Here is a 15,898-nt window from a genome sequence, read left to right as displayed (position 1 = left end):
GACAGCAGAGTTCTATTTCAAAACCACGATCATTTATTTCTCTCAGTCAAGGGAAAAGACAGGAAATGGACAAAGTCAATAGGAGGCGTCTCCACGCCTCCGCACGGTTCCAAGCCGGAAAGTGGCTAATCCTGCTGAGCGGCAGACGAAGCCGACAGGAAAACTGTCAAACGTCAGTACGGAGGCGCGTCCTCGCGCTCCGCTCGGATCTTAGCCGGGAAGTGGCCGATCCGCGTCCGCGGCTGGCAGGCAGGCTGGATCGTCTGCGTGACACCCGAGGCTCGACACAGGAACGCCAAGACTACACAGTTGATCGCCGAGGAACTAACTGGAAGGCTTCTTCGTACAGGTGAAAACCCGAGGCTCGACACTGCAGGCAAGTTGAAAAAACGAAATGCATCGTTAGTAGCGGATCTTCAGAGAGTGAACAAATGGACTACTCACGGGTCGGAATACCAGGTAGGTAAACGGACGGACTGACAACTGGAATGAGAGTGACAGGAGTATTTATGTCAGCTGGAGGCGATCACAGGAGATGAGGCACAGCTGTGCCTACAGAGAGAGCCGCGGCAGTGGGCGGGACTCGTAGGAGGACCCTACTGAGGGAAATACAGCAGAGTTAGACACAAATCCTCACAATTATAAGTGTAATCCAAACCATCACAAGGCTCCAGTCAGTTATTAAAGAAAACGATGATTTTAGTATGACTGAATCTGCATGTTTCTCAACATAAGACATGCACACAGCATACTAGAGCATACACAACAGCTTAATTATATGACACAAATCAATGTCAAAAATATGCAAGCTCAAATGAGATCCACAAGATCCCCCGTGGTGCCCATGGGCCTCGTCCAATGAGACCCCGGTGTTGGGTTTGAACCAAAAATCACGCATAGGTGAGATTTAACATCTGGTCGGGGTGGGGGGATTTTTACCCAAAATCAGGCTGTTGAACTCCCATCTAGGCGTAATTCCTTTGTTTCAACCACATGCTGAAGTAGGGCTGGGCGGTATGACCACAAATCCATATCACGGTATTTTTTAAGACTACCGGTTTCACGGTATTTTTTTCCGCCTTAATGCAGTGGCGGGCCGTGCATTTTATACCTGGTCCTTCACTGCTGTCCTGCAGCTGAAATACCACCTAATAACCACATTATAGCGCCACAGCTTCTATTCGTTTTTATGGCTGTAACTATGTATGAGTTGTTTGAATAATGCTAGAGCATTTAGAAAATGCAAAAGCCTAAATTCAGGAAAATATAATGTTCTCAGCTGGTCTGGCTGTGTGATCCACCGTCATTCCTTAATGACAAGCCTCGACCCAAAGAGAGTATCAGGATTTTACTTTACACAACTTGACCGTTGAATGTACTGCTCTGCAGTCGTTCCTCGGCTCAGTCTCCTCTGTCATGGTGTCTGGTACATCTTACTCTGGTCAGAATGTCCATATTTGATTGGCTGAGCTGCATCACGTGATGTGATTCACTACCCATCAGCCTCTGCTGGCTGTCAAGTTTTGTTTCACGATAGTCACGTGCTCGCCCACTGGCCAATCACAACACACTCTGCAATTCGCGGCAGAGCCTGTACATGGACGCTGAGCGGCATGTAATGCTGACGTCATTATAGGACGCCGCACCACTGGCTTCATGCATTCATTAATTAACACCGTAAACTAACACAAGAACAGCCGGTCAACCGGCGGTGAACAGCTGTTTGTGTGGCGTGTCTTCCTATTTCCTTCCCCTCCGGTTTCACACGGTTTCCTGTCATGGCAGTCACATCCTCAGAGCCTCACAGGAACTGAGTACACATCAGAGTAACGGAGCTGTTACTATGGAAACAAAGCTCTCACCACTCACCCAGTGATGGATGTGTGAGTTGGAGACCTGATGACATGTATAAATGCACGGCTCACTATCGCTCTTCACTGGTATGGACCAGAGTGCCATGTGTCACATTGTCTTACTGTCAGCGTTGCTGCAGCTAAGTAAAGCTGATTACATCAGAGGAGGAGAAGCAGTCAGACACCTGAGATGTGGACTGTGAGAAATAAGCTGTAACTCATTATTAGACAGACGGTATTATGTATAATGACTTACAATCATAGTTTCTTCATGTAACAGCACCTCCCACTCGTTCTACTGGGAGAGACAAACTAACTCTTCTTCTTTAAAGCCATTGGTAGTTTGATGGACAGAAGATCATCTGTTCTGTTATTTCCTCCATGTTTGATTGTTGTATCTACTGTCATACGGCTGTCAGCAGGAGAAGGATCTCCTCTGCTACTGCTTTTACAGACTGCAGTTCTCCAGTACCTGCTGCCAGGCTTCTGCTTTCACAACTGATTTGTCAGATTGTGAGACCTGAGTGTGATCAGGCTCCTGCTTCCATCTTATTTAAGTCTAAAAGATCTGACTTAAGGTCTAGACCAGGGGTGGGAAAACGTTTAGGCTCGGGGGCCACATTGAGTTTTAAAATTTGACAGACGGGCCGGGCCAATAGCAGATGAATGGAGTGTTTGTGTGATCTAATATAAATTACAAGTAAAAGTAAAAGTTAATTTCAGTGGGAACAGTGCTGTTGGTCACCCTTTTTAACCAGTGCGTCAACGTTTGGTGTCAGTTGGTTGTGGCAATTCTCAGAACAGATCTGAGGTGTTCATTAGTTAACTGGGATCTTACACAGTATTTTTTTATTGCATAAATGCATATTTTATCATGCACTTACTTAATAAGCAGTCATTTTTGACACAGAGTTTTTGTGTACAGGTTAATGACTGTGATATTTTTAGCAGTTTGATTCTTTGAAGGGATCATACAAATATTTAACTGTCACATGAAACATGATCAGAGCTCTGCTCTGTAAAGTCTTTCCTTGTCTCTCCCCTGTGTCACGGTGTGGGTACATCTCACTGGCGTCAGGAAACGTATCAGAATATCCTTATTTTATTGGTTAAACTGCATCACGTGACGTGATTTACAACGCATTGGTCGGTGTTTTTCCTGCACAGCTGAACAAAGTGGCGTAAATGCTGGAAAGGAGCGTGAATAACTCCGCTGCCTAAAGCAAAGGCCACTGAAAACGGGTCCGCGACGAACCACCAGTTGAGAATCACTGGTCTGCAGGATGGTGACGAGCGGTGAACAGCTGTTTGTGTGGCGTGTCTTCCGTCTTGTCCCGTTTCCTTCGCCTACATTCCCCTGGGTCCTAAGCCCCTCCCTGTACAGCTTCTTATCACCCTCTTTGCACCAACGTACATTTATAACAAATACCACGCATATTACGGTAATCAGCGTTGCATATGTGTCAAACTCTATCGGTGCATCTCCGGTCTGTCTTTGTTCCTCCTGCATCGCTCTGTTCTGTTCTTTAATGTAACGTTACTGGAGCGACGGAGCCTCTCCCAGCTGTTAGCAGACTGTTGTGCTAGCGAGCCAGCTGTACCCAGCATGCAGTTCGGCGGTGAAATTTTATAAATGTACAATTATTCGTGTTACAAATTGTTTATGTGTCACAGACTGTTGTGTGCTGTGGTGTTTTTCTCTGTTAAAGAGCGTTAGTTGTGGGTTGTTCATTGTTGTGTTATAAAGTTATGACAATGACTAGAGTTCCCTCTCAATACATATAAGACAACTATCGCTGACAGCAGCAAAGAATACATTTAGCTGCATGTTGAAAGCAGACAGCAGTTGTTTCGGCTATGCACCGGTATAATGTGTGTGAAGAATTCATATCATACCGGAAATAAAAAAAACGGTGTACTGCCCAGCCCTAGTCTTTCTTATAGTTGGGCAATTTTGTAACAATATCTGACGGGCCGGATTATAAGGCCCGCGGGCCGTAGTTTGCCCATGCTTGGTCTAGACCCTCATCTGTAGCAATTCTTTATTTGTGTTCTTGTTCTTACATTGATATATGTGCTACACACTGTTATGCTAATGCTATTGGTGACAATTGCAGTACAGCACCTTGTTTGGCAGCCTCTGTCATCAGTGTGTGAATGTGTGTGAAAGTAGTGTACAGCGCTCTAAGTAGTCTGAAGACTAGAAAGGCTTTGTATACATTCAAGTCTATTTTGACATCCATCTGCCATGAACATGTCATTGTAAAACCATGAATCTGCTAATACTCCTCTCCTCCGGTTCCAGTCTTTCGTCTTGACGTAGAAACTGGTTACAGGGATTCAGTACTGAGGTCCGACACCAGTGTTGGGAGATCAGTTTCAGTTCATCCCAAAGGTGTTGGATGGGGCTGAGGTCAGGGCTCTGTACAGGCTACATCCAGCTACTCTGTGAAGCTGTCTTTGTTAACAGGTACATCGTCATGTTGAGAACCTGTTGGTACAGAGTTGGAGGCACACTATTGTCTAAAACACCATGGTGTGCGGTAGCATTATGATTCTCCAGACTAGGCCTCTAAAAGAAGCCCCACACCACAACGATCTGTTCTGTTCTCTCCCACTCATATGCAGTTAGTCCGTTCATGAACAACAATGGAGTCACAGAGGTTTGTGGAGGAAGTGATGATGCAGGATGGGAGGAGGAGAGGTCAGACAGCTGGGCAGCAGACCTGCAGCAGGCTGCTCTAATGGATTATTAGAGGACACACACACGTCCGATCCCATTAGATAATGAAAGCACTCCTCAGTCAGGCTCTGTGTTGACATGTGGGTCTCTGTTACTAGTGACACACAGCTGGTGTGCTCATCTAATCTTCATACAGAAGGTAAATGATGAAGGACGTCTGCAAATGAGATCCACGCGCGCATTTTACTTTAACGAGCGCTTTTACGTCACTCCGCGAGCAGAATTCACTCTCGCGTGAGCAAGAGTCGCTCGCGAAACTTTAACCCGCTCGCTCGCGACTCTTTTTCCTGCTCGCTCGCAAGTGACTTTTGCTCACGCAAGAGTGAATTCTGCTCGCGGAGTGACGTAAAAGCGCTCGTTAAAGTAAAATAATGATTTTATTGCAATTTCTGCACATCAACACAAACCTTTCTCTCCTGTCTACCTGATGACAGGATGGACAGCCGGACATCCTCTACACCTTCTGGAACGATGTAACCAGCACACTCAGTGAGGAGTTTCAGAGAGCAACTGAAGGTAAGACCGCTCAGTCTCCTTCTCCTGAATCCCTTCAGAGGATGCTGACAGTTCATATATCCAAGCTGCTTGTCCAGAGGGAAGGTGAATTACATATTTCAGGTGAGACTCAGACAGTAGATAGCTTCTCTACAACCATCAGCACACACAACTAGTGGGAGGTCTCGTTTAGTGAGCATCATCATCAGGCCGTAGTCAGAGAACCGAGAACAGCAGGAAACTAGAAAATGCATTTCCTGCTGAAAATGCGTTGGAATGCTGAAAGCTGAAATCAATTTGAAAAAATTGCTGAAAATTAAGAAATGGGAGACTATCTGTCTGAAAAATGTTGAAGCCTGAAAGCATTTAAACTGCACTGCTGAAAAACCTTCTAGTTGAAATGTCTAACTATGGTGTCTGTAGCTGAAAGCATGAGGAAGAAGAAGGCTTTGAAAGTTGAAGTATAACAGGATTTGAAGATTTTCTCCATAGACATCCCATTCAAAAGAAAATTGCAAAAAGCTTAATTCAAAAAGTTTAAAGATTACAAATATGAAAAGTCAAAGCACCCCTCTCTTGAAAGAGCTGAACATTTTGATATTTGAACAATTTCTGTAGCTTAAACAAATTTCAGAAGTAGTGATATTTGTAGTAATAGTAGTAGAAGTTGTAGTTGAAGTAGGAGTATTTTTAGTAGTAGAAGTATTAGTATTTAGAAGAAGTATTCGTATTTAGAAGAAGTAGTAGCCTAGTATCAGTAGTAGTAGTAATAGCTGTAGTAGTGGTTGTAGTATTTAATATAACAGTAGTAGTAGTAGTAAAAGTAATGGCAGTATTTGAAGTAGCAGTAGTAGTAGTACTAGTAGCAGTCGTACTAATAGCTGTAGTAGTATTAGTACTGGTAGTAACATGAATAGCAGTAGTAGCAGTTGTAGTATAAGTAGTAGTAGTAGTGGTAGTAATAGCAGTAGTGGTAGTAATAATATTGATGGTAGCAGTAATAGCACTAGTAATAGCAGCAAAAGTTGTAGTAGAAGTCGTCGTAGCAGCAGTAGTAGTAGTAATACTAGAAATATTAGCAGCAGTAGTAGTTGTCGCAGTATTAGTAAGAGCATTCATTATTTCAACAAAAAAGCCTAATTTTGAGCTTAATGTTTACATACAGTTCATCCATGGGGCTTTTATTTTGAAAGGGTGGGACTGGGTGGGGGAGGGAGGGGAGAGGAGACATAATCATAATGTTTGACACATAAACAGAGGTTATTAAATGACAGGCTTCATCACAAGCAGTTCAGTTAGAATTCACTCTCTGGGGCTTTTATTTTGAAATGTGGTGTGGGGGAGAAGGGGAGAGGATGTTAGATAAACACAAACCGGTTATTAAATGACAGGCTCATCACAAGCATTTCAGTTAGGATTCATTCTGTGGGGCTTTTATTTTACAATGGCGTGTGTGTGTGGAGGGGGGAAAGACCTCTTCTGTTAAGTCCCTGCATCAACACACCATGATACTTCTAACTGGGACAAACGTATAACAGAATGGGTCAGAAGTGGTGACATGTTATTGATCTCAAATTATTTTCGTAAAAATGATGCAGCAGCAGAGGATCAAGACCAGCTGCTGCCTGGAACATCGGAATGCTAATAACATGCTGCTGGTGTTCCAGGCTGTCAGTGATGATGCAGTGTCTGTTGAACCCTTTGTAGTGATGGAACCCTTGTGATGAGCTTCAATGCCATAACCCCCCGAACCCCAGAACCCGCCGGCGGGATGGAAAAGCGGTTTTTCTTTAAACAATCACCAAAACTACAACGTTTATCACAGCCAGAAGCTGTGAATACCGTCTTTAGCGTCAGATTTTCATCTTGCCGACGGTCACTCAACAAATCATGTGTGACGAGCAACTCCGTCAGAGGAAGCAACTGAAACTAAGCTTGAATTGTGATATTTCATCAAAAACATTTTGTTATATACTGTCTGTCTTATTTAAAATGTCCCCCTTATAAACCCTTTACCCAAACCAGAGCCTGTAAAAAACATTCAATTCTGAGCTCCTCAGCGCCACCAGGAAGCCATTATTGAGCCACTATTGCCTCGGCTGAGCACAGTCCTGTGACAACAATTCAGTGAATCTTCGACAGAACTGCAAGCTGCTGAACACAGAGCAGAGAGGACAGGCTGTAAAAATGTGAGTAGCTCAATATATATACAGCACATGAAGCCTCCATTTTTTCCGACATTGGTAACACTCGTGGACACTAGTTCAAGTCCGTTAGGTCCAAATATGCCGGTTTACCACGGCGCCAACTTATCTCGAGTTAATTGTTTACGGACTCTTCTGAACAAGTTAACCAGGACACGTCTGTGCGACACCCTTACTGAGTGCGAGAGTACCGCTTCACCACTTAAAATTATTTTTCACAATTCCCAGATCGGAGTGTCTTCATAATAAAGATGTCAACACTACAGCTAGCCTGCCATCAGTGTATGAATGGGTGTGAATGGGTGAATGATGGCATGCAGTGTAAAAGCGCTTTGAGTGGTCGAAGACTAGAAATGCGCTACACAAGTACAGTCCATCTACTACTACCCTGAGATCATTTAATCTCATCTCCGGCCTCATCTCCGCCGATGATGACAGAGAATACAGGGAACTAAACCAGGACTTTTTAGGATGGTGCCAGCGGAACCGCCTCCACATCAACTCCAGCAAGACCGAGGAGCTGGTGGTGGACTTCCGCCGGGGCAAACGCCCTCCTCCGACACCGGTGAGCATCCAGGGACTGGACATTGAGGTCGTGAAGTCGGATAAGTACCTGGGTGTTCACTTGAACAATAAACTGGACTGGAATGACCACGCTCTTTATAAAAAAGGACAGAGCAGACTCTTTCTGCTGAGGAGACTGAGGTCTCTTGGGGTGCAGGGAGCACTCCTGAAGACCTTCTTCGACTCCGTGGTGGAATCAGCCATCTTCTATGGAGTGGTCTTCTGGAGCAGCAGCATCGCGGCAGCTGACAGGAGGAGACTGGACAAACTGATGAGGAAGGCCAGCAGCGTGCTGGGGTGTCCACTGGATACTGTGGAGGTGGTGGGAGACAGGAGGATGATGGCGAAGCTCTCATCCCTGATGAGCCACGCCTCCCACCCCATGCAGGACACTCTGGCAGCTCTGCACAGCTCCTTCAGTCACCGGCTGATTCACCCCCGGTGTCTGAGGGAGAGGTACCGCAAGTCCTTCCTCCCCGCTGCTGCCAGGCTGCACAACAAACTGCTCTCGGTGGACCACTAACACTTGAACACGAACACTTGAACATGAACACTTTGAACACTTCTGAACACTTTAATTCATTCACCTGGTGCAATATCTAATCCGTGCAATCCCGTGCAATATCCAATACGTTTAAGTATTTATCTTATATTTTTATTCCGTCTGTATATTCTGTATATACTGGTATATTTAATTTTTTTATTTAATATTCTTCTTTACTGTCTTATTTTATTACTGTTTTACTGTTTACTGTTTAGTTTATTATATTACTTGATTTTTATCTTGATTTTTTACTTGTGAGCAATGCTGCTGTAATCCTGTAATTTCCCCACTGAGGGACTAATAAAGGATTATTTTATTTTATCTTATCTTTAATGTGGCAGGGGGTTAGTGTTAGCAACTGGGACAATGGTTGAATGTTGCTATAACTTAGGGACCCATTGTTGCTGAAGAGATCGCATAAAAATATTATAAAAGATGCCACATAGCTGCTCAGTGCAGGTTTTGAGAACCTGGCCACAGATATGATCAGGCCCAGGACTCTAAGGCTTCAGCCACACAATAAGTCTTCTGTTTAAGTCCCATTTCAGCAACATTTTACAATAATAATTTACATTGCAAAAGATTGTAATTGTTGCCCAGCACTAATATGTACATACCGATCCCCGGAGAAAGTAAATCCAAACCAAAGATAACTTTCGCTGTGTTGCCTGGAGCTCACCTGTTCTTTCTTTCTTTTGACCACCACTCATACGAGGCTCTTCATCTGGGTCAGAATGTTGTCCAGGACCCAGTTCAGAGTCTGCATTTATCTTTTTGGGAATGCGAATCCCAAAGCTAAGGCAGCTGCAGCAGAAAGGCATCAATGAGGTGTATTGATCATTTTCAAGTTTAGAGACTCTGAGGAATTGAACCATTTGGAACCTGCTCTAATGAGAGCTAACTGTTGTTTCACCTCCTCACTCATCCCTCTCTTGTTCCTCCATTTCACCGGAGTGTCTAGTCATCTGAGAAATAAAGCAACAGATTAGAAGGAAAAAGGAAGATTTAATAATACGAACAATTACATTTCTCTCTCTCTCACTCACTCACTCACTCTCTCTCTCTCTCTCTCTCTCACTCACTCACTCACTTACTCTCTCACTCACTCACTCACTCACTCACTCACTCACTCACTCAGATCTTATGGAGGCGTTTGTCTGATTACAGGGAATAACAAAGTGAGAACAGGAGAGGCGGTTTTGGCTGCTTGCTAACATATTTGGCTTCAAACTGGAGTGTGTGTGTACACAAGCTGTGTGGTGAAGATATTCTGGAACAGAAATGAATAAGGAGGAAGAGATGCCTGTTAATTACAGCTGTGAGTACTGATTGTCCTCAGTATTGCTTTTCTTCTCGTTCTTCTCCTTTCCTTTCATGTCATGGTTGATAGAATGATACGGATGATGATTTTATGATGTCCAGATCCCAACCAACGGTGAATGTATCCACCAACAAGTTGTGTGTGTGTCAAAGCCTGGCGTCTCTTCTTCCTCTGGCCATGGAACTCCATTAAAAACACATCAGTGAGCCTCACTGTTGCTCTGGTGACATGTTCCTTCATCACCATGAACACACACACTGCACTTTGTTTTGACTCAATCCCACACACACCGTCCTGCTCTTACCAATACTCCACAGAACAAAATGTGAATTAATCCGCTGCAGAAAATGGTTCTCAAAAAATGCACTATTTCCTCCTGTAGAAACGTTTGCTAAATGTTGTGAGAAAGGACGCCTGCCTTGTAAACTCCTATGGGCCTGATTTGAACACAATAGGCAAAGGTTTGTCTCAAGCTGAACATTCTATTAGAATGTAACTTCTTTACGTTCCAATACAATGTAGCTTCTTTACATTCTATTAGAATGTAAAGAAGTTACATTCTAATATAATGTAACTTCTTTACATTCTATTAGAACGTAAAGAAGCTACAGTGTATAGAATGATTCTATTGAAGTTATTCCTGTTTTAAATGTTTTAGACGAGTCACTAATCACTTTAAAAGAGTGATTATAGCTGATTTAACTTACAGACATGAGATTGATCTTCTCATGTCACTCTCTTTATACAATGATATAAATTCATCCCCGTTTTGTTGATATCTTACGAAAAGTTATTCCTCATTTTTCGTGCGTTTTTCCTGCAAAAGTCCAGCAACATGAGTCTGTTTTGGCTTGTTACATGCATTCTGTCTTTTCAAAATAAACTTCCATCTTCGCAGGAAACAACTGAGGTTTAGGCGATGAAACTACATAGTTAGGTTTAGGAAAAGATCGTGGCTTGCGTTAAAACGGCTACGGAAGTGGCGTTGCTTAAATACGGAAGTCACATCACAAATAAATCAACATTGGCTTCTCGTTTCACACACGGCACAAACTGCGGCCTCCTGGAGGAAACACAGTGTTAGTTTGACCATCCACCTCTCCTCATCCCACCCGTCCTGTGTGGAATTCCACTCATGTAGTCGCCCGCTAGCTATAGCATGTAGCATCCTGGCATCACTGGGAATCAAAACACCGCGGCTTTGAGAGCACTTGTTTGCAATTGTGCATTAACGTGATGAACCAATGATTTAACTTGCTGCTAGGACCACTGATTCACCAAACCTGCTTGCAGTCTGTGTTCCACCACAGTCCCCGACGCTGCTCTCAGGATTCATTTGTTTCTCAAGATAGATTTGATTTTGTAGCGAGTAACGAAGGTTTCAGGGGAAATGTATCGGAGTAAAAGTATCAGTTTTCTTTGCAAAATGTAGTGAAGTAAAAGTAAAAGTCAACATAAATATAAGTAGTAAAGTAAAGTACAGATACCCAAAAAAACTACTTAAGTACAGTAACTAAGTATTTCTACTTCGTTACTGTACACCACTGGCGAAACTAATGCTGAATGGTCTTGACCTTACATTCTCTCTAGTGACCAGCAGGGGGCGACTCCTCTGGTTGTATAGAAGTCTATGAGAAAATGACTCTACTTCTCTCTTGATGTATTACCTCAGTAAACATTGTAAACATGAGTTTATGTCTCAATCTCTAGTTTCAAGTCTTCTTAAATTCCGCATGATGTTCATTTAGTACATTATGGTCCATTTAGAGTCAACAGACCATAAAGCAGGGGATTCTTTAGGGCGGGGCTATGCGCTGATTGACAGGTCTCAACAGCTAACAGAGACTTATACTGTACAGCGTCTCTATGTAACTCCTCCACAGTCCAAATATGGTCACTTTCCTTCACTGGTTGCAAAAAGCCAAGATGGTAACGACCAAAAGGCCAAACTCGAGGCTTCAAAATCTCAGTCCACAGACTAATGTGTGACTTCACGACGACTACGTCCACTTCTTGTACACAGTCTACGCTTAACACACAGAGAAAGTATTAATATTTGATAAAATGCTGAACTTTTCTGTTAAATCCCTTATAATCGACCAGGTTTGTTGGGATTGGAATGAGAGGACTTTTCTTCAGGTCTACAGGCCGTGTAATATGTTCTGTCAAAGCTTTACACATCATCTGTCCTTTTGCCTTCGCTCACTCTTTGCTCTGCTCAGAATCATTGTATGTAATGAGCAGGTTCCTCGCTGCCTCTTCTTTCTCTCTAGCGTCGTCCTTCCTAAAGCAGGCGCTGGAGGGAGAGTATCCCAAGCTGTTGCAACTGTACAACGAGCTGTGGCGCCGCCTGCTGCAGTACAGCGCCAGCCTCCAGGGGGCGCTAACGAGCAGCGGAGGTATGGACACATCTCTGGACATCACCGCCACGGAGTTGGACAGCCAGGACCTCTTCACACACGGGAAACAGGACTACAAGTGAGCTGACACAATACATAACATATATGATATTATTGTTTCTAAAATACATTGCCTACCCTAGCTTCAATAAGGATGTGTAGAATCCCAGCCTTGCGCTACTTTACACACAGAACATTGAGTTGCAGAAAGAACACCCTGTTCAGTCTCGGTAGTGGAGTTGGTGTCAGGAGAGAAGAAGTGATCGGTGCATCTGTAGCTGGAGAGACGGTGAATGAGAAGAAGGTGTGAGGGAGAACTGTGAAACGAAGCAGGAGGAGACACTGAGGAACAGAGGAAAGATGTAACAGGTGGACGGAGAGGGAGAGAAGTATCTCCTTGTATGAGCATGAATCACAGGAGCATGTGCTCGTATGTTAGACAACAGAGTTCCTGTAAACAAGACGGGAGAGGTGCAGCACGTCACAAACACGCTTCACATCACCAGCACTGATGAAGACACAGCTGCGGTTTGACAGCTTTGAACTTTCTGAAGAGTTTCTTTCTTTTAGTTTTGTTAAGATATGACACTTCACAACTCTACACTGTTTGAACAGTTCCTCCCTCTATCATACTGATATTGAGTCATGAGATAATGACGTTGAATACAGTGCGCGCACACACATACACACTTCTTGTAGCATATGTGCACTGAATCTTAATAGGTTGAGACATTTAGGTGCTCCATTAATACATGTCAGCACAGATATTCAAGCCAGTTAGAGGATATAATAACGTGACAATAATTAGATTGTATCGTTATTCCAGGATAGATTTCACATGTTCAACTCAGTCAAGTCATGTATTTTCCGATCTTATGGCTCAGTCACCATATCTATATCGCTCATAATGGTTTCTCAAACATTTCTTGTCTGTTAATATCTTAACACGCACATCAGTTCAGTTTGTGCTCTGCATCTTTTTTGATTGTGTGTGTGTGCGTGTGTGTGTGTGTGTGTGTGCAGCCCAGAGAAGGCTCTGAAGGACTCTCTGCAGCCATACGAGGCCGCCTACCTTTCCAAGTCGCTCTCTCGCCTGTTTGATCCCATCAACCTCGTGTTCCCTATGGGCGGCCGCAACCCCGCCTCCAACGACGAGCTGGACAGCATCATCAAGACCATCAGCAGGCAAGCACCATGTCTGCCTCACACCAGAGACCCACTGGAAGGGACGAGATCACTCACTGAGATCAGATGAGCCTTTAGTGGTCCCAGAGGGGACATGTAGGCCTGGCAGCTGCACATAGAGACAGGTCAAACCAAAATACATGAAGATAAGTACATCAAATAAAATGACAAACTATAGAAGAACAATCAGACTCAAAATGGCAACGCAAGAAGTATACAAAGGAGTTGTGCTTCACCCATGAGCTTGTGTTCCCCTCACTGATACAGGGAGATATTCACCATGTCTGTTCATGAACTTCATCTACAAACCCAGATAATGACACAGTGACACCACAACAGTAGAGTAGAGCGATACGTTCTCTTCACAAACATGGAACTGTTGTACAGAAAATATAGAATGTTCCAGATATTTATGAATGTATGAGTATCAGGATGTAATTGTAAAATATGAAACTATTTGCATTATTAACAGTGAAGTGAGGCTTTAATGTGTTCAATGAGCGACTGTGGCTAAGTGGAGAGCAGGGCCGTCCTTCAATCAGAGGGTCGGTGGTTCGATCTCCGGCTCGAGCGAGACACTTAACCCCAGAAGTGCTCCCGTAGCTGTGTGAGTGAGATAGAATCTGAGTTTGAAGTCGCTTTGGATAAAAGCGTTTGCTAAGTGAATGTAATCTAAAAAACATATATACATTTATGTACTAAACTAAGATTCTTCTCCTTCTGTCTTCATGATCTGACCAATCAACACATTATTAGTCCCTAACCTGCAAGTACACACACAATTGGTACTCCTATTTAAAAAAACACATGAGATGAATCATTATTGATTGACATTATGCACCCAAGCGTCATACTATATATACTATACTATACAGCAGCGGTTCCCAAACTTTTTAGGCCATGCACCCCGTTCTACATCCCGACCGGGTTCACGCACCCCCAATCCACCCTCCCCCCCCCTCACACCTTTAAAAAAAAAAAAAAAGCAACAGAGCATACTAATCGGACCAATGAGAGAACAGTTTGCTCGTGCGTGGTGTTTGTTTACAAGATAAAAAAGACAAGAACTCTTCCTGCACGTACCTTCTGAAAGGTAACGGACGTACACCAGACGATTGGCCAGATTGGCCACATCTGTAGGCTCGTCTACTTGCAGAGAGTAAAACTCACTCTTCTTCACGCGACCGACTAATGTAGCCAGGATGTCTTCGGACAAAGCATCGATGCGCGCGACAGTGTTGTTGGACGCGGGATCACGTCCAACTTGTTCGCTTCTCTCTCTCCAATCATACATTCCACCATCTCTTTAACATTTTTCCCTCTCCACCACCGCCTCTCCTTCTCCCTATTACGCAGTCAGAATACGACCACAACACGCCGCCTGTCTCCGGCAGAAATGCGCTCATCCACGCACGGGAACAACACCGAGTTGTAATATATACCTCCATAACACCCCGCCACTCTCGGCTCATACCTCCCCAGCAACGAGGCACATCACCCGGTCACAATACCTCCAGAATATCCCCGGGTGAAATCCGGGACTTGGTTTTATGGTTCCGAGTGGCGGGGCGCTCACCCGCTGGTGCCGGGATGCGAGGTCTCCAGCCGTCCCCACCGCGAGGCACCCGATCGTCAGGTCTGTCAGCTCTCGGAACAGGCCGCGGGTCAATAACTCGTGGGTGGCGGCGTAGAGGCGAGGCAGATCACAGAAAAAGAATAAAGACGAGAGAGAAAGATATGTTGATGAGAAACGTATTTGTAATACGTCAAACACAAACGTAATCAGGGAGAAAATACGTTTGTGGTCAAACGTAATTGAGAATGCATTTTAGTTTTGGTGGAACGTAATGTTTAGGAGACAGGACTGCACCATGAGACCACCATTACATTTTTCCTCTCGCGCACCCCCTAGAGGCAGCACCACACTTTGGGAAACCCTGCTCTACTGTATGTTGAACTACAAGCATACTGTACAGCTGACACGTGATCATTTGCAGGTTGCATGACTTTAATGTCCTGTTTGTTGTTTCTAGTGAGCTGAACGTGGCGTCAGTAGATCCAAAGCTCTCTCTGGCTGTGTCCAAGAACGCTGCTAAGACCGTCCAACTCTTCTGTGTCAAGTCTGAACAACTGGTGTGTACAGCATTGTGTGCGTGCGTTGGTCAGTCTAACATTCTGAGATGGACCCACTATGTGTCCATAGCACAGCAGCAAAGTGTTTGGATGGATGCATAAAGCAACACTTGTGCGTCCTGTGTGCGTACCATTCACTGGTCCCTGTGTGTCCCTTTGTCTGCAGCTGTGCACTCAGGGGGAGGCCAGTCAGGTGATCGGTCCACTGACAGAGGGCCAGAGGAGGAACGTTACTGTGGTCAACTCCCTCTATCGTCTGCAGCAGGCCATCGCCAAGGTAGGAGGTTGCAAGAAACACTTTGTACTCAACCAACACACCTGCACACGTGTTCGCTTATGTCCAGAGTGCATCGCTTTATAACTCCAGCCGTCATGATCGGACCAAAAGAGAAACGTTACTGTAGCACTGTGGTCATCGGATCACTAAGATCTCACCACAATCATTCCTTTAGTGATT

General features: G+C 44.3%; 1 protein-coding gene across 2 annotated transcripts in view; it reads left to right on the top strand.

Moving 5' to 3' along the window:
* The window catches only part of cog5 (component of oligomeric golgi complex 5), a 72,571-nt gene that overhangs the window by 40,366 nt on the left and 16,307 nt on the right, over positions 1-15,898 (top strand). For both annotated transcript variants that reach the window (XM_079294400.1, XM_079294401.1), the window contains exons 11-15: positions 5,031-5,112; positions 11,998-12,202; positions 13,147-13,308; positions 15,342-15,441; positions 15,608-15,718. In XM_079294400.1, coding sequence (XP_079150526.1) covers positions 5,031-5,112; positions 11,998-12,202; positions 13,147-13,308; positions 15,342-15,441; positions 15,608-15,718 — 660 coding nt within the window. The remainder of the gene's footprint in view (positions 1-5,030; positions 5,113-11,997; positions 12,203-13,146; positions 13,309-15,341; positions 15,442-15,607; positions 15,719-15,898) is intronic.

This window comes from Melanostigma gelatinosum, assembly GCF_949748355.1.
Source record: "Melanostigma gelatinosum genome assembly, chromosome: 22".
Classification (NCBI taxonomy): domain Eukaryota; kingdom Metazoa; phylum Chordata; class Actinopteri; order Perciformes; family Zoarcidae; genus Melanostigma; species Melanostigma gelatinosum.
This window is presented reverse-complemented; position numbering and strand designations above follow the sequence as displayed.